This window comes from Oncorhynchus gorbuscha, linkage group LG10 (assembly GCF_021184085.1).
Source record: "Oncorhynchus gorbuscha isolate QuinsamMale2020 ecotype Even-year linkage group LG10, OgorEven_v1.0, whole genome shotgun sequence".
NCBI lineage: Eukaryota > Metazoa > Chordata > Actinopteri > Salmoniformes > Salmonidae > Oncorhynchus > Oncorhynchus gorbuscha.
Genome location: NC_060182.1, coordinates 11873753 through 11893675, shown reverse-complemented (window position 1 = coordinate 11893675; position 19923 = coordinate 11873753). Strand labels below are relative to the sequence as shown.

General features: G+C 42.1%; 1 protein-coding gene across 1 annotated transcript in view; it reads left to right on the top strand.

Annotated features, from left to right (window-relative positions):
* Nucleotides 1-19923, top strand: part of kcnd1 (potassium voltage-gated channel, Shal-related subfamily, member 1) — a 93874-nt gene that overhangs the window by 51525 nt on the left and 22426 nt on the right. The window contains exons 3-4 of the mRNA XM_046364211.1: nt 15422-15584; nt 15867-15950. Of these exons, the coding sequence (XP_046220167.1) occupies nt 15422-15584; nt 15867-15950 (247 nt within the window). The remainder of the gene's footprint in view (nt 1-15421; nt 15585-15866; nt 15951-19923) is intronic.

Below are 19923 nucleotides of genomic sequence, written 5' to 3'. Positions count from 1 at the left end.
CAAGAATGACCTCAAATGGAATGAGAGTGCTTCAAGAATGACCTCAAATGGAATGAGAGTGCTTCAAGAATGACCTCAAATGGAATGAGAGTGCTTCAAGAATGACCTCAAATGGAATGAGAGTGCTTCAAGAATGACCTCAGATGGAATGTTGTCCTTCAAGAATGACCTCAAATGGAATGAGAGTGCTTCAAGATGACCTCAAATGGAATGAGAGTGCTTCAAGATGACCTCAAATGGAATGAGAGTGCTTCAAGAATGACCTCAAATGGAATGAGAGTGCTTCAAGAATGACCTCAAATGGAATGAGAGTGCTTCAAGAATGACCTCAAATGGAATGAGAGTGCTTCAAGAATGACCTCAAATGGAATGAGAGTGCTTCAAGAATGACCTCAAATGGAATGTTGTGCTTCAAGAATTACCTGAAATGGAATGAGAGTGCTTCAAGAATGACCTCAAATGGAATGAGAGTGCTTCAAGAATGACCTCAAATGGAATGTTGTGCTTCAAGAATTACCTCAAATGGAATGAGAGTGCTTCAAGAATGACCTCAAATGGAATGAAAGTGCTTCAAGAATGACCTCAAATGGAATGAGAGTGCTTCAAGAATGACCTCAAATGGAATGAGAGTGCTTCAAGAATGACCTCAAATGGAATGAGAGTGCTTCAAGAATGACCTCAGATGGAATGTTGTCCTTCAAGAATGACCTCAAATGGAATGAGAGTGCTTCAAGATGACCTCAAATGGAATGAGAGTGCTTCAAGATGACCTCAAATGGAATGAGAGTGCTTCAAGAATGACCTCAAATGGAATGAGAGTGCTTCAAGAATGACCTCAAATGGAATGAGAGTGCTTCAAGAATGACCTCAAATGGAATGAGAGTGCTTCAAGAATGACCTCAAATGGAATGAGAGTGCTTCAAGAATGACCTCAAATGGAATGTTGTGCTTCAAGAATTACCTGAAATGGAATGAGAGTGCTTCAAGAATGACCTCAAATGGAATGAGAGTGCTTCAAGAATGACCTCAAATGGAATGTTGTGCTTCAAGAATTACCTCAAATGGAATGAGAGTGCTTCAAGAATGACCTCAAATGGAATGAAAGTGCTTCAAGAATGACCTCAAATGGAATGAGAGTGCTTCAAGAATGACCTCAAATGGAATGTTGTGCTTCAAGAATTACCTCAAATGGAATGAGAGTGCTTCAAGAATGACCTAAATGGAATGAGAGTTCTTCAAATGGAATGACCTCAAATGGAATGAGAGTGCTTCAAGAATGACCTCAAATGGAATGTTGTGCTTCAAGAATGACCTCAAATGGAATGTTGTGCTTCAAGAATTACCTCAAATGGAATGAGAGTGCTTCAAGAATGACCTCAAATGGAATGAGAGTGCTTCAAGAATGACCTCAAATGGAATGAGAGTGCTTCAAGAATGACCTCAAATGGAATGAGAGTGCTTCAAGAATGACCTCAAATGGAATGAGAGTGCTTCAAGAATGACCTCAAATGAATGTTGTGCTTCAAGAATGACCTCAAATGGAATGAGAGTGCTTCAAGAATGACCTCAAATGGAATGTTGTGCTTCAAGAATGACCTCAAATGGAATGAGAGTGCTTCAAGAATGACCTCAAATGGAATGAGAGTGCTTCAAGAATGACCTCAAATGGAATGTTGTGCTTCAAGAATGACCTCAAATGGAATGAGAGTGCTTCAAGAATGACCTCAAATGGAATGAGAGTGCTTCAAGAATGACCTCAAATGGAATGAGAGTGCTTCAAGAATGACCTCAAATGGAATGAGAGTGCTTCAAGAATGACCTCAAATGGAATGAGAGTGCTTCAAGAATGACCTCAAATGGAATGAGAGTGCTTCAAGAATGACCTCAAATGGAATGAGAGTGCTTCAAGAATGACCTCAAATGGAATGAGAGTTCTTCAAGAATGACCTCAAATGGAATGAGAGTGCTTCAAGAATGACCTCAAATGGAATGTTGTGCTTCAAGAATGACCTCAAATGGAATGTTGTGCTTCAAGAATTACCTCAAATGGAATGAGAGTGCTTCAAGAATGACCTCAAATGGAATGAGAGTTCTTCAAGAATGACCTCAAATGGAATGAGAGTGCTTCAAGAATGACCTCAAATGGAATGTTGTGCTTCAAGAATGACCTCAAATGGAATGAGAGTGCTTCAAGAATGACCTCAAATGGAATGTTGTGCTTCAAGAATGACCTCAAATGGAATGAGAGTGCTTCAAGAATGACCTCAAATGGAATGAGAGTGCTTCAAGAATGACCTCAAATGGAATGTTGTGCTTCAAGAATGACCTCAAATGGAATGAGAGTGCTTCAAGAATGACCTCAAATGGAATGAGAGTGCTTCAAGAATGACCTCAAATGGAATGAGAGTGCTTCAAGAATGACCTCAAATGGAATGAGAGTGCTTCAAGAATGACCTCAAATGGAATGTTGTCCTTCAAGAATGACCTCAAATGGAATGTTGTGGATGATTTGTGTGAGATTGAGGGCATCTAGCTTAGATTGTAGGACTGCCGGGGTGTTAAGCATATCCCAGTTTAGGTCTCCTAACAGAACAAACTCTGAAGCTAGATGGGGGGCGATCAATTCACAAATGGTGTCCAGGGCACAGCTGGGAGCTGAAGGGGGTCGGTATCAGGCGGCAACAGTGAGACACTTATTTCTGGAGAGAGTAATTTTCAAAATTAGTAGTTCGAACTGTTTGGGTATGGACCTGGAAAGTATGACATTACTTTGCAGGCTATCTCTGCAGTAGACTGCAACTCCTCCCCCTTTGGCAGTTCTATCTTGACGGAAGATGTTATAGTTGGGTATGAAAATCTCTGAATTTTTGGTGGCCTTCCTGAGCCAGGATTCAGACACGGCAAGGACATCAGGGTTAGCAGAGTGTGCTAAAGCAGTGAGTAAAACAAACTTAGGGAGTAGGCTTCTGATGTTGACATGTATGAAACCAAGGCTTTTTCGATCACAGAAGTCAACAAATGAGGGTGCCTGGGGACATGCAGGGCCTGGGTTTACCTCCACATCACCCGCAGAATAGAGAAGGACTAGTATGAGGGTGCGGCTAAAGGCTATCAAAACTGGTCGCCTAGAGCGTTGGGGACAGAGAATAAGAGGAGCAGGTTTCTGGGCATGGTAGAATATATTCAGGGCATAATGCGCAGACAGGAGTATGGTGGGGTGCGGGTACAACGGAGGTAAGCCCAGGCACTGGGTGATGATGAGAGAGGTTGTATCTCTGGACATGCTGGTTGTAATGGGTGAGGTCACCGCATGTGTGGGAGGTGGGACAAAGGAGGTAACAGGGGTATGAAGAGTGGGACTAGGGGCTCCATTGTGAACTAAAACAATGATGACAGTGTGTCATCAGTAAACTGATTGACCTTTTCATACATGATGACACACTTTTATGAGGTCATTCACTACAACCACTGTTGTTGTGTACAGTTTTCCATCCTCGTCACATGTGGTAACTCTTTATTTCAGAGGTCTTCAGTTGATCCCTCTGGGGTGGAATAACACATTCTCTCTGTGCTACTATGTGGAATCCCAGGAGTGGAATAACACATTCTCTCTCTGTGCTACTATGTGGAATCCCAGGAGTGGAATAACACATTCTCTCTGTGCTACTATGTGGAATCCCAGGAGTGGAATAACACATTCTCTCTGTGCTACTATGTGGAATCCCAGGAGTGGAATAACACATTCTCTCTGTGCTACTACGTGGAATCCCAGGAGTGGAATAACACATTCTCTCTGTGCTACTATGTGGAATCCCAGGAGTGGAATAACACATTCTCTCTGTGCTACTATGTGGAATCCCAGGAGTGGAATAACACATTCTCTCTGTGTTAATAACACATTCTCTCTGTGCTACTATGTGGAATCCCAGGAGTGGAATAACACATTCTCTCTGTGCTACTATGTGGAATCCCAGGAGTGGAATAACACATTATTTCTGTGCTACTATGTGGAATTTGTGTATATTCCTCAAATTAGATCTAGATTCACTGTTTTTAATAAAGGATCCTGAATGAGATCTAGCTTCACTCATTTTAATAAAGGATCCTGAATGAGATCTAGCTTCACTGTTTTTAGTCAAGTATCCTGCAAATAGTGCTCAGCTAATGAAGACCTTTGCCCTAATTATCTCGTTTGTAGCGTCAACACCTCAATGAGCAGCATGTCAAGATGGCTTATTGAATGTAAATAAAAAAGTGTCTATTTCCTCAAGGGAACCATTTAGATAAACCTGTGAAAAAGAGGAGAAGAGTTTGTTTTGAATGAATTTCCTTCAGGCTGTTTTGTTAGCTCACTTAAAGGTGCAGTTCAGTATTTGGATTTCTTATCTCTGGAGTGTAAAACAGTCAAACAAACACAAAGGAGAACTTCATCCACACCTTTCTCACTGAGAAAACATAAAGGTATTTCTTCACTTTATCTCCATCAGTACAGAACTGGATGTAATATGTTTTCTGAGGATAATGTAAAGTCATTTATATTGGTCCAGAGATGCAATGACCCAACATTCTCATACAGTATCACTCTGCATTGATGTCTTGTGCTCCCACGTTAGTCACCTTGTCATGTTTACATTTACAGTCATTTTAGCAGACACTCTTATCCAGAGCGACTTCCAGGAGCAAATGCCTTGCTCAAGGGCACATCAATAGATTGTTGACTTAGTCGGCTCGAGGATTCAAACCTTTGGTTACAGGTCCAACTCTTAACTCCGCTAGACTCCCTGCCCCCGTCATGTCTACAGAGTATAGCGAAGGGTACCTACTGTGGCTGATGATTTTCAAAGAACCATTGTATCCTAAGGAAGATTATTTATCTGTAGGCTTTCTAATTGATATGAGTGAATCAAGACCTTACAGTGCATTCAAAATGTATTCAGAACCCATGACTTTTTCCTCATTTTGTTACTTTACAGCCTTATTCTAAAATTGATCAAATAGTTTTTTCCCCTCATCAATCTTCGTATAATACCCCATACGGAAAAAGTAAAAACACGTTTTTATAAATGTTTGCAAATTGATCAATAAAAAAATATGACATTTACATAAGTATTCAGACCCTTTACTCTTTACTTTGTTGAAGCACCATTGGCAGTGACTACAGCCTTGAGTCTTCTTGGGTATGATGCTACAAGCTCGGCACACCTGTATTTGGGGAGTTTATCCAATTCTTCTCTGTAGATCCTCTCAAGCTCTGTCCAGTTGGATGCGGAGCGTCGCTGCTCAGCTCTTTTCAGGTCTCTCCAGATATGTTCGAGTCCGGGCTTTGGCTGGGCCACTGAAGGACATTCAGAGACTTGTCCCGAAGCCACTCCTGCATTGTCTTGGCTGTGTGCTTAGGGTTGTGGTCCCGTTTGAAGGTGAACCTTTGCCTCGGTCTGAGGTGCTCTTGGAGTTCAAAGTTTGTTTCATCAGACCAGGGAATCTTGTTTCTCATGGTCTGAGAGTCCTTCAGGTGCATTTTGGTAAATTCCAAGGGGGCTGTCATGTGCCTTTTACTGAGGAGTGGCATCCGTCTGGCCACTCAAGCATAAATACCTGATTGGTGGAGCGCTGCAGAGATGGCTGTCCATCAAGGAGTTTCACTCACCTCCACAGAGGACCTCTGGAGCTCTGTCAGAGTGACCATCAGCTTCTTGGTCACCTCCCAGACTAAGGCCCTTCTCCCCTGATTACTCAGTTTGGCTGGGCGGCCAGCTCTAGGAAGAGTCTTGGTGGTTCCAAACTTCTTCCATTTAAGAATGATGCAGTCCACTGTGTTCTTGGGGACCTTCAATACTGCAGAAATGTTTTGGTACCCTTCCCCAGATCTGTGTTTCGACGCAATCCTGTCTCTGAGTTCTATGGACAATTTCTTTATGCTCTGACTTATTTACACTTATTTCCAAATCCTGTCCAATCAATTGATGTAAAAATGGGGTCGCGAAAGAAACTCTGTGCTTCGTTCACAGAACAGGGGTGACATCATTAACCTTTGTTAGCTGCAATATGCAGTTGTAGTAAACGGAGCAGTTTCTGTTTTATTCCTACAAATGTGGCTCTACCTTTAGAATGGTTTAAGCTACAAAATATTCTGACCCCATCACTGAAAGATAAGACTCACATGAACATACATGTGTCTACAATCCTCACGAGCAGGACTCATTAGAACAGAGTGGACAAGACCAGGTACTAAATTAGACTGAGGGGGGAAAGGAACATCATCAATGATGAAAGTCTTTTCTTCACAGAAGATCATACAAAATGATTTGCCTGATGATCTTCTGAACTTCTCAAGACCATACTTCCTTTAGAGTGAAACACTGTCAAAAGTACTGACAGACTCATTTGTAATAGACTGTCATAGCCCCAATAAAAAAATGTAAACATTGGTCGTTGATTACATCACTTATTTTTACATGGTGAAGCCTCAATTATTATTTTTCTATCAAAAGAGTTTGGAAACCTCTCCATAGCAGCTGTTTATCATGTACAGTGGATCAGTGTTAAACCAATCACAGCTGCAGCACACAACTCACCAGTCAATATCAGTACCATACATATTATGTGATAGTCCGTATTGATTAGGTGAGACTGCTGATCTCAGACGGTAGGTTCAACTTGGGTGACTCCAGCCCAATGGACTTGTTTGTGGTCACTTCATGAACTCTTCTTCTCACATTTTAGGTTCGGATCATCCTATGAGAACGCTGGATGTGGCTCGTTTGAATCAGACCTCTTAGTCACAGTTGGGGGGTTTTCTCAGGCTTGCCATGCAACACAGGATGTTGGTGGCACCTTAATTGGGGAGGACGGGCTAGTGGGGATGGCTGGAGTGGAATCAGTGGAATGGTATGAAACACACGGTTTCCGTTCATGTCATTTCGTTACTCTGTTCCATCCATTATTATGAGCTGTCCTCCCCTTTAGCAGCCTCCACTGACGTGCAATATATGGCACTGTTATTAGACATGAAAACAGCCTTTGGGCTGGATACATGGATCATGGACAAAACCTCTCCTTCAAGTAGCCAAATATCATGCCTTGATTGTAAAGAGACAGGCAAAAAGCCATGCAGTGTCTGTAGTGTTAATGGTGCTTCAGCTGATGCTTTTCAGCTGAAGAACCATTAACACTACAGACACTGCATTGTTGTACTGCATTCACATGGCTGCCAATCATTTTGGGTAGCCATAGAAATAATAGCTGACCTTAAAAGACATGTTCAAAATTAATTTTGTGAAGCATTTACCAGTAGGGCTGTTTTTAAAAAAAAGAGGAGTTAACAGTCTTTTTACATTTTTCGGTTCACTCCTCTCTACTCAATCTTGCATGTTAACTACTGATAACCATCCCTTGACCCTTTTCTGGACCCACATCTAGGCCAGGCTGCCTCTCTCTCTCCTCTTTCTCTGTCTCTCTCTCTCTCTGTCTCTCTCTCTCCTCTTTCTCTCTCTCTCTCTCTCTCTTTCTCTGTCTCTCTCCTCTTTCTCTGTCTCTGTCTCTCTCTCTCTCTCTCTCTCTCTCTCTCTCTCTCTCTCTCTCTCTCTCTCTCTCTCTCTCTCTCTCTCTCTCTCTCTCTCTCTCTCTCTCTCTCCTCTTTCTCTCTCTTTCTCTGTCTCTCTCTCTCTCTCCTCTTTCTCTCTCTCTTTCTCTATCGCTCTTTCCCATAGGGGGGGAGGCATCCAACTAAGACATTATTCTATTATGGAGAAATGAAAGAGCTCATAATACTGATGAGAAGCACATGGATATTGCTGTGTAAGAAAACACAGATACGCTGATACTGATCGCCTGCCTGTGTACAGTAGTTTTCTGATTTTCATATCAAAATTACATTTGAATAACATTAATGCCTGTGTTCAATCAAATGTAAATATTCCCTTGTTAAAATTGATATGGTTTGCAATTATGCAGTATAGCTTTCATAGCATGATATCAATGAGCATTAACATTCATAGTACATAGAGAAACAATTATGTTAATGACCATCTTTCTACAGATCTATGTATATCATTGAACCCAGAGCTATCTGCAGATATCATTTCTTTCGATCATTTTGATGTTTTCCAGTGCGGAGATTAGAGGCTAGGGTTGATGTAGATTGGTCCAGGGAGTGCAGAGCCCCTTAAGGGCTATTGAAGAAAGGGGAGCAGGGAATGCAACAATAGGCAGCCTCTTCCCATTAGAAGCAGGCAGCAGGCAGGATTTAACACTTTGTGTTATGGGCTTTCTGAGAATGATTCTTCCGGCTATGGGCTGGTCGCTTTGTTTCCTCGCTAACTTGCAACCAGGTAAAACGTTGCTCACATTCATCTATTTTTTTATTTTGAAGGGAAAACAGTTAGTTGTGGAATTTATTAGGATCAGACCTAGGATGGAATTGAATGATTCTGCAGTAAAATAAAAATATGCTGTTATTTCTTATTCATAAAGTCCCATTTGCTTATGATAGATTACTTGTTTAATAAGACGTGTGAGTCTCGCTGTAAGCATGTCAATTCTGTCCTGAATGAAGATATACAGTTTTCATGTACAGTATCAGCATACTAAACCAAATGCCAGTACTAATTCTACTAATATTACTGAACAACCATCTCCGCTGAAGCTCTACCTTTACAGTGCTATTACAACTACTGAGATGGTTGTAAATGGCTGAAGCTCTACCTTTACAATGCTATTACAACTACTGAGATGGTTGTAAATGGCTGAAGCTCTACCTTTACAATGCTATTACAACTACTCAGATGGTTGTAAATGGCTGAAGCTCTACCTTTACAGTGTTATTACAACTACTCAGATGGTTGTAAATGGCTGAAGCTCTACCTTTACAATGCTATTACAACTACTGAGATGGTTGTAAATGGCTGAAGCTCTACCTTTACAGTGCTATTACAACTACTCAGATGGTTGTAACTGGCTTAAGCTCTACCTTTACAGTGCTATTACAACTACTCAGATGGTTGTAAATGGCTGAAGCTCTACCTTTACAATGCTATTACAACTACTCAGATGGTTGTAAATGGCTGAAGCTCTACCTTTACAGTGCTATTGCAACTACTGAGATGGTTGTAAATGGCTGAAGCTCTACTTTTACAATGCTATTACAACTACTGAGATGGTTGTAAATGGCTGAAGCTCTACCTTTACAGTGCTATTACAACTACTGAGATGGTTGTAAAATGGCTGAAGCTCTACCTTTACAATGCTATTACAACTACTCAGATGGTTGTAAATGGCTGAAGCTCCTAAGCATAATTATGGTGTGTTGCAATAACTACAGTATGAGGCACAAAAAAAGGCTTCAAACGGTGCCAATCTAAAGGCCTTGGTTGGTTTACAAATGACCCCAGTCCCAAGTAACTCCATTAGCTTTCCTATCAATTGTAGAGTAATCTTTCTCTGGCTCTGTCGCAGCCGGCCGCGACCGGGTGGTCCGTGGGGTGACGCACAATTGGCCTAGCGTCGTCCGGGTTGGGGAGGGTTTGGCCGGTAGGGATATCCTTGTCTCGTCGCGCACCAGCGACTCCTGTGGCAGGCCGGGCGCAGTGCACGCTAACCAGGTCACCAGGTGCACGGTGTTTCCTTCATTGGTGCGGCTGGCTTCCGGGTTGGATGCGCGCTGTGTTAAAGAAGCAGTGCAGCTTGGTTTGGGTTGTGTTTCGGATGACGCATGGCTTTCGACCTTCGTCTCTCCCGAGCCTGTACGGGAGTTGTAGTGATGAGACAAGATAGTAACTACTAACAATTGGATACCACGAAATTGGGGAGAAAAAGGGAATAAAATAAAAAATAAATTAAAAAACAATAATAATCTTTCTCAGCACTTGTAGAGTAATCTTTCTTAGCACTCTATTTCCCCCTGCAGTTATCCAGCACTGATTTCAACTGTAGAAAAAAGGGTTGCAAAAGGGTTCTTTGGCTGTCCCCATAGGAGAACCCTTTTTGGTTCCAGGGAGAACCCTTTTTGGAAAGGATTCTACATGGAACCCAAAATAGTTCTACCTGGAACCAAAAGGATGGGACCTGGAACCAAAACGGTTCCTTAAAAGGGTTATCCTACGGGGACAGCCGAAGAACCATTTTAAGCTCTAGATAGCATCTTTTTTTCTAAAGCTGTATGCCTTGAGGAGTCCATCAGTAGCTTAACATTTCAGCAGTAAATCGAATATGTTTGTGGGGCAGTGTTCCTATATATTTTTTATTTTTGACCTTTTATGGTCGTATGCATCCTACACACCTGACAGGCTTCTGACACCCCTCCACTTTTATTTATTTTCAACAGTCGCTCAACTCAGCACCAGTGATCAATGGAACAAACTATGCCAATCAGAGGTCAGATGGTGTACTTTATGAGGCAACCACCAGCAACTTGTGTGCCTGATAGCATGTACTAAGAGGAAGTGGGAAAAAGTGTGCGTGCGCGTGTGTGTTCAGTGAGAGTGGAGGAGAGAGACAGAAATATTTTTCTTAGCTGCTCTGGCGTGATCATTTTCAGTCATGATAAGGGATGGATGGACATGTACAGAATGGTTACATGGAGGAAAATGGGGGAGGGTCATGAATTTTCCATTTCAGTCAAGGGGAGGGTTTAGTATTAGCCTATATGTTATTTAGTGTGGTCTCTATCAAATGATCCATAGCTTATATGCTATTTAGTGTGGTCTCTCAAATGATCCGTAGCCTATAGGCTATTTAGTGTGGTCTATCAAATGATCCGTAGCCCATTTAGTGTGGTCTCTATCAAATGATCCATAGCCTATATGCTATTTAGTGTGGTCTCTATCAAATGATCCATAGCCTATTTAGTGTGGTCTCTATCAAATGATCCATAGCCTATATGCTATTTAGTGTGGTCTCTATCAAATGATCCATAGCCTATAGGCTATTTAGTGTGGTCTCTGTTACGCACGCCTCTATGAAGAGGGAACGCAACACCCTGCTACAACTAAACTCTCCGTGAAGAGAAAAAGGTATGGACTGTAGATGCAAGTAAGAATGACAACAGGCAGAATGTGGTACCGTTTACAAGGACTTTATTCCTTTACACGGTAATATGGGGAAAAGGGGCTGGACGGAACCAAAGCAAAGAAAGTAAATCTCAAAGCCCCCCTCTCCTATCTTACCTGCCTACCCACTACTTACCTAATTTAGCACCACCTGGTGCCCTAACCAAAATACAGGGGGTGGTCCGCCCAGGTCTTACCTAGTGTGCCTAGACAGTGAATATGCTACGGGTATATGTATGCCCGCGGGCCTCTTGCCTAAGCACTCCCTAGGTGCCTTCCCCTTCCCCCCTGGGAACAAATGACACAGAATATTAAACAATTTCACAAACAAACTAAGAAACAAAGGACATCAAATAAGCTCTATCTGAGCAACAAACTCACAAAACATACCAACTCTCAGCAATGAACTCCCAGCAAAATCTCTAGCAAAATCTCTCTAGCAAAATCTCTGCAAAGACCTCCCAGCAAAACTCTCTAGCAAAATCTCTGCAATGACCTCTCTGCAATGACCTCTCTGCAATGACCTCTCTGCAATGACCTCTCTGCAATGACCTCTCTGCAATGACCTCTCTGCAATGACCTCTCTGCAATGACCTCTCTGCAATGACCTCTCTGCAATGACCTCCCAGCAAATCTCTCTAGCAAATCTACTTCCAGCAAAATTCTCCCTTCTGAACAGAACACTGGCTTTTATATAGCTTCTGAAGGAATGGGTAATTGGAGACAGCTGTGTCTTAACGAGGGGGCGGTGTCAGCTCTCCAATTAGCCATGGAGTCGACCAATCAGCTGCTTGAGGGATTTCAGGAAGCCATTTCCTGAAATAAACACATGCAAACATACAAACTACAACACATACACTGGGGAACGTAACAGTCTCTATCAAATGATCCATAGCCTATATGCTATTTAGTGTGGTCTCTATCAAATGATCCGTAGCCTATAGGCTGTAGGCTAGGCTATATGAAGCGCATGCTCGGAGAAGCTGCTGGGATGGTGTAAATAAAACTAAGCTGCATTACACACTGCAATGCGCTCTAAAAAGAAAAGGTTCCTGGAGTATCCTTTAGGGGTTGTTCAAATTAAACCTGTGGGGGAACACCTACAAATAACCCCTTTTAATTTATCCTCAAATAACCGTTTGAAGAACTTATTGGGGTAAATGTTTTAACTACCCCCCTCCCCTATTATTACTAATAATAATATGCATAACAATAAAGACAATAACACAACATTTTAGTTCTCAGTGTTTATTATGATTTTAGTGGCAAAGCATATAAAAAAATCCCAATATGAGGTAAACTCCCAGTAGAGCCCCAAGTCCAATGGGTATATCCTCTGGCCTGTTGATGTTAATGTGTTGATGTTCTCCGTATCCACAGCCAGAATGATTTTACAGTGCATGGTGAACGAACAGGTTTCCTCTTATATTCATCAGAGGTGTAGGGAGGGTGATGTCTGTGAATCCAAAAATGTTTCATTATACAGTTGATCAAAAAAACATGCACTCAACAATATTCATACCTTGGTTTTTGTGGTAAATATGAATTTTAAAAAACGGTATAAAGGACATACCTTGTCCAAAGTGTAAAGGCCTGTTGGATTTTCATTGAAGAGGTAAGGGAGGAGGATGGTTCATGTGATCTGCGTAACGTTGCCAGTTGACATACCTTTTTATGCCTCCTCGTCTGTATACCTACTGACACAATAGTGACCAGTTCTGTCATCTGCACCCATTACAGCTAGCCTTCAACATATTCTTATAGCCTACATATTTGTACCTCTTTGTTGATTGATATCCATGGAATTGTGTCCATTTTCTGTTTTAGAAAGATTTGAGCAAATATGTAAAGATATCATCATTAAACAATATCAATTTAGATCATACTAGGGACAACTTCAATTGAGATCTTTACATTTTTCAGTTAAGTGCCTGCACCTGCTGTTCTTTCATTTCCAAATGTTTCAGTTGGGCAGTTAGGTTCCTGCAAGAACCTTCACCAACTAAGGAGGTTCCTCGATGAACCCCACCTCCTATGGGGTTCTTGGAAGAACCTTTTGGGGGCAATTTTCATCATCAATTACCCCAAGGTTCTTCAAAGAACATTGAGGATCTTAGAAGAACCCTGGTTGAACCCCTAATTTTTAGAGTGCAGATATTCTAACCCTGTGCCCCGCTCTGCTCTTCCTGATCAAAACTGTTTTTTTGTGCTACCTAACCAATGGCTGTGCTATGTAGGCCTATAGTGGCAGTTCAGGAGTAGAGTCAAAGGCTTCTTACTAAAAAAATAGACATTAGTCCAAAAAGTTCTATATCGTGTGCGAAGACTAGCCTATGTTCTGTTCAGTTTGAGAGGGAGCATGTAAAGATGAGAAGGAGGACCGGAGGTCAACTTTCATAGCTTGCTACTACTATAATATATGTATATTTGTATAAAAACAATATTTTTCTTTCCCATAATGTATTTATCAGAGTTATTGAGCTCACAGTAAGACAGAATTGAGAAAATTACATCTTGGTGCTGAAATTAAACAGATCCAATTATATAACTTGATCGATAACAGCGATTTGGTCCGTGATGCTTTATGCTAGAAACAAGCTGTAAAATAAACAGGAAAGAGGTGACCAAATACATATGGGCATACCTTTGTTACGTTTCTATGACGTTCATTGGCTGAGCTACAACCTTTGTTACGTTTCTATGACGTTCATTGGCTGAGTTACAACCTTTGTTACGTTTCTATGACGTTCATTGGCTGAGCTACAACCTTTGTTACGTTTCTATGACGTTCATTGGCTGAGCTACAACCTTTGTTACGTTTCTATGACGTTCATTGGCTGAGCTACAACCTTTTATAGCCGAGGAGACAAAAATGTACTTTGCTTGGAAAGTAATCTAATTCTGTCGCTATCAATTGATTGAGCTATTAACTTCCTGTAAAAATAGATGTTTAAACCAATACAGCTTTTAGGGAAACACTTGTGACCTTCTCTCGTTGGGTTAAACCACAGAAGAAGAGTATCCAGCCTACATTTTTCTGCGTCATTAGGCCTACTCTGTCTACCTTTCCACCACAGACGGAGCAGGTAGCCTAGTGGTTAGATTGTTGGGCCAGTAACCGAAAGGTTGCTGGATTGAATCCCCGAGCTGAAAGGTTACAAGTCTGTCGTTCTGCCCCTGAACAAGGCAGTTAACCCACTGTTCCCTGGTAGGTCGTCATTGTAAAATTCGAATTTGTTCTTAATCAACTTGCCTGGTTAAATAAAATAAAAAACTTTTAAAAATACCATGCATAATGACATCTCAGATTTAATTATTTGCACACAGGGACAGTTTCATTGCAAACAAGACATGTTTACTTGGCATTGGAGGAATATGATAAGATGAACGCATCGGCCTCTCTCTCTCTGTCCATTCTTAGCTTGAATTTTTGGTCATTTGTGTGGTATTCTGCTAATGTTTCTAGTCATGTGAAATGACATCGAATTGCATGAAAGTTTTATAAAAGGCAAAAAAAACTGCAAATACGATGATAGATTCATGCAATTCTTTTTATTATAAAAAATATATTTCCATCCCTACTTTTGTCTACTGTAGTCCACAACCTTCTGGTCCGCAGCCCTGTGCAAAATGAATGCATTGTAATGCTTACAGGACCAAGTTTCCATCCATTCTCATTTCAGAGAGGTGTGATTTTCTACAGGTAACCCTTATTATAAACAACGTACACTCCCTAATCAGCCTTTCTGTAATGAGCTGTTCAATTACAAAGACACGTTTCTGAATTTGGACAAGTAATGTACTATAAATAACATGTTCATACATGCACAGTGAGACTTGTCACAATGGACATACAGTATTGACGTCTCACTACACATACTGTAGTAAGAGCATGCTTCGGTTGATTTCATTCTCTTCTCACCCTATGAGTTTCTCATTTGAATATGTTTTCTCACTGGTGGTAGAGTGCTGTATTTGTCATCTATTTCTGCCACATTTATTTCTTAAATATTTTTGTTAGAGCAATTCTAAAGTAAACTGTTTGAAATTCAAGGCAGGACGATTGACATGCTTACACTCACAGCCGTTAGTTTGTACCTCTTTCTGTCTGTCTATAGTGTGATGTTGAGATACAGCTGTTCCGTCGTACGAGTCCCCGTAATAATATAATAATAATAATAATATATGCCATTTAGCAGACGCTTTTATCCAAAGCGACTTACAGTCATGTGTGCATACATTCTACGTATGGGTGGTCCCGGGGATCGAACCCACTACCCTGGCGTTACAAGCGCCATGCTCTACCAACTGAGTAATGACCTGAGAGGAGCGTTGCTCACATTAACCCCCCACTGGCTTGTTGTTCCTGTTTGCAGATATGGAGACATGGTTCCAGACTCCATAGCGGGCAAGATATTTGGCTCCATTTGCTCCCTCAGTGGCGTGCTGGTGATTGCTCTACCTGTGCCTGTCATAGTCTCCAACTTCGCAAGGATCTACCACCAGAACCAAAGGGCAGATAAGATGAGGGCACAGCAGGTAAATGAGAGAGAGGCATGATGTCATTCTTATCATGTGTGTGTCACATTGTTGTTCTTTTGCTGTATGGCGCGATATGTGTGTGATAAATAAGTCGGAGCAATCTGCCTTCAAATAACAAGGTGCGCTTGTCAGGCAAAAAGCCTATTGTAAAGCTACGAGGAAACACACTGTCTTGTGAAATGGGAGTTTAGTTTTTATTCCCCAGACATTGCTCACTGGGTTGTATGTGGAACAAGTGCTGACACGGCCATTTCTGTCCAATTCTTTTCCATTCTCCAGAAAGTGCGTCAGGCAAGGATTCGAATGGCTAAAAAAGGGGCCACCAATGCATTCTTGCAGCACAAAGAGGATGGGGGATTGCAGGTGAGGAATTCACATGAACAAATGTTACCTTATGGTCATATACAGACAATCAAGGTTGGTTCACGTGTTCACGTTTGGATTTCAAATGTACAGAATACAGTATTTAATCTAAAGTATGTTCAACACAGTAGGGAAGAGTGCATGGTAAAAGGTTACATATACCTACATGAATGCTTTTAGCAGAGGCTCCAAAGTGCAGAGGCTCCAAAGTGCTGGGATGGACTGATAATATCAAGCACTTGTTCAGCCTTGTGATGAAACAAAATAACACTAAACCTTTTAATCTGAAGCTTTTTCTGTTCAGGAGACAGTTTTGTTGCCATGGTATCATTTACTGTAGCTTGTAACTAACTGTAGCTTGTAACTAACTGTAGCTTGTAACTAACTGCAGCTTGTAACTAACTGTAGATTGTAACTAACTGTAGATTGTAACTGACTTTAGCTTGTAACTAACTGGAGCTTGTAACTAATTGGAGCTTGTAACTAATTGGAGCTTGTAACTAATTGGAGCTTGTAACTAATTGGAGCTTGTAACTAACTGGAGCTTGTAACTTATTGGAGCTTGTTCTTGGCCAGTAATGGCTGTATTTACTTCAGAATTAGACAGATTACTGTTCTCTCTGTCTCGCTTTCTCTCTCTCTATTTCTATCTCTAACGCTCTCTCTCCATTCTGGAACACCTTCACCACACCAGCACGTTCTGCTGCAGTTCCACTAAATCTGCATAAGAATGTCATGTCGCTGACAACAACACAAAACGGATGAATAAAGCACATTGTGGGGATCAGTCATCTTCAGTTTCAAAGGTGTTTAAAATAACCAAATGTCACATTGACAGTCATTAATATTTCATACCAAACTTCCCCTTGATTAAATCTATCCACCGGAGGCAGTCCTGCAATTACGAAGGGTGACTTGCTACCCCCCCCCCCCCCCCCCCCCCCCAGAATGAGACAAAGTCTCATTGACACTGTGTTAACCAATGACATAAGGTCCCTGCCTATATGAGGCATTCTTGAGAGGTGTGTGTCATGTGGAATCCTATTGTGAGGTCATCGAGTCAGAGGACAGAAAGCAGATGTTGTGGACAGGTGGGTTATGGACACGCAGAGATAATGATGATAGCAGCAGGGGACCAGAACAGATAAAGAGAGTTACTAGAGGATGAGTTGCAATTCACTGCTCTCACAAGTCACCCTCCACTCACCTCAGTTGTATTACCAATACCCAGAACCTCACCTAAATGAAACATTCTAACATACAGTATCTAGCTTGTTATCACTTGGATTTCCCTAGTTGTTGCCCTCCTGAGGAAAAATCATGTCATATAGTGTAAAATCACATCATATAGTATAAAATCATGTCATATAGTATAAAATCATGTCATATAGTATAAAATCATGTCATATAGTATAAAATCATGTCATATAGTATACAATCACTTCATATAGTATAAAATCACATCATATAGTATAAAATCATGTCATATAGTATAAAATCACATCATATAGTATAAAATCATGTCATATAGTATAAAATCATGTCATATAGTATACAATCATGTCATATAGTATAAAATCATGTCATATAGTATAAAATCACATCATATAGTATAAAATCATGTCATATAGTATAAAATCATGTCATATAGTATAAAATCACATCATATAGTATAAAATCATGTCATATAGTATAAAATCATGTCATATAGTATACAATCATGTCATATAGTATAAAATCATGTCATATAGTATACATCACATCATATTGTCATGTTTGTCATTTATTATCATGTCTTGTCCCTGTGCTCCCCATGCTATTCGTTTCCCTCTGCTGGTCTTATTTGGTTCTTTCCCTCCTTCTATCCCTCTCTCTCCCCCTCCCTCTCTCACTCTCTCGCTCTCTCTTCTCTCTATCGTTCCGTTCCTGCTCCCAGCTGTTCCTATTCCCCTAATCATCATTTAGTCTTCCCACACCTGTTCCCGATCCTTTCCCCTGATTAGAGTCCCTATTTATTCCTTTGTGATCCGTTCCTGTCCCGTCGGTTCCTTGTATTGTATTCACCATGCTGTGATTGCGTTTCGCCCTGTCCTGTCGTGTTTTTGCTGTGATTGTGTATCGCCCTGTCCTGTCGTGTTTTTTGCCTTCATCAGATGCTGCGTGTGAGCAGGTGTCTCTGTCGACTACGGCCTGCGCCTACCCGAAGCGACCTGCAGTCTGTGGCCGCTTCTCCAGTTATTTCCCCTCTACAAGTCTAGAGGATTTCTGTTATTCCCTGTTTGGACTTAAATAAACTCTGTTTCTGTTAAGTCGCTTTTGGGTCCTCTTTCACCTGCATGACAGAAGGAACCGACCAAGGAATGGACCCAGCGACTACAGACGCTCGTTACACTGCCGTCAGGATCCAAGGAGCCATGCTCGGCAGACACGAGCAGGAATTGTCTGCTGCTCGTCATGCCGTGGAGAACCTGGCCACTCAGGTTTCCGACCTCTCTGGACAGTTCCAGAGTCTACGTCTCGTGCCACCTGTTACTTCCTGGCCTGCCGAGCCTCCAGAACCTAGGGTTAATAACCCACCTTGCTACTCCGGGCAGCCCACTGAGTGTCGCTCCTTTCTCACGCAGTGTGAGATTGTGTTCTCTCTCCAACCCAACACATACTCTAGAGAGAGAGCTCGGGTTGCTTACGTCATTTCACTCCTTACTGGCCGGGCTCGAGAATGGGGCACAGCTATCTGGGAGGCAAGGGCTGATTGCTCTAACAAATTCCAGAACTTTAAAGAGGAGATGATTCGGGTTTTTGACCGTTCAGTTTTTGGTAGGGAGGCTTCTAGGGCCCTGGCTTCCTTATGCCAAGGTGAACGGTCCATAACGGATTATTCTATTGAGTTTCGCACTCTTGCTGCCTCTAGTGAGTGGAACGAGCCGGCGCTGCTCGCTCGTTTTCTGGAGGGACTCCACGCAGTGGTTAAGGATGAGATTCTCTCCCGGGAGGTTCCATCAGATGTGGATTCTTTGATTGCTCTCGCCATCCGCATAGAACGACGGGTAGATCTTCGTCACCGGGCTCGTGGAAGAGAGCTCGCATCAACGGTGTTTCCCTGCTCCGCATCGCAACCATCTCCCTCCTCTGGCTTTGAGACTGAGCCCATGCAGCTGGGAGGGATTCGCATCTCGAATAAGGAGAGGGAATGGAGGATCACCAACCGCCTGTGCCTCTATTGCGGAGTTGCTGGACATTTTGTTAATTCATGTCCAGTAAGAGGCCAGAGCCCATCAGTAAGCGGAGGGCTACTGGTGAGCGCTACTACTCAGGTCCCTTCATCTAGATCTTGTACTACTGTCGGTCCATCTACGCTGGACCGGTTCGGGTGCTACATGCAGTGCTTTGATTGACTCTGGGGCTGAGGGTTGTTTCATGGACGAAGCATGGGCTCGGAAACATAACATTCCTTTCAGACCGTTAGACAGGCCTACGCCCATGTTTGCCTTAGATGGTAGTCATCTTCCCAGTATCAAATTTGAGACACTACCTTTAACTCTCACAGTATCTGGTAACCACAGTGAGACTATTTCTTTTTTGATTTTCCGTTCACCGTTTACACCTGTTGTTTTGGGTCATCCCTGGCTTGTATGTCATAATCCTTCTATTAATTGGTCTAGTAATTCTATCCTATCCTGGAACGTTTCTTGTCATGTGAAGTGTTTAATGTCTGCCATCCCTCCCGTTTCTTCTGTCCCTACTTCTCAGGAGGAACCTGGCGATTTGACAGGAGTGCCGGAGGAATATCATGATCTGCGCACGGTCTTCAGTCGGTCCCGAGCCAACTCCCTTCCTCCTCACCGGTCGTATGATTGTAGTATTGATCTCCTTCCGGGGACCACTCCTCCTCGAGGTAGACTATACTCTCTGTCGGCTCCCGAACGTAAGGCTCTCGAGGATTATTTGTCTGTGTCTCTTGACGCCGGTACCA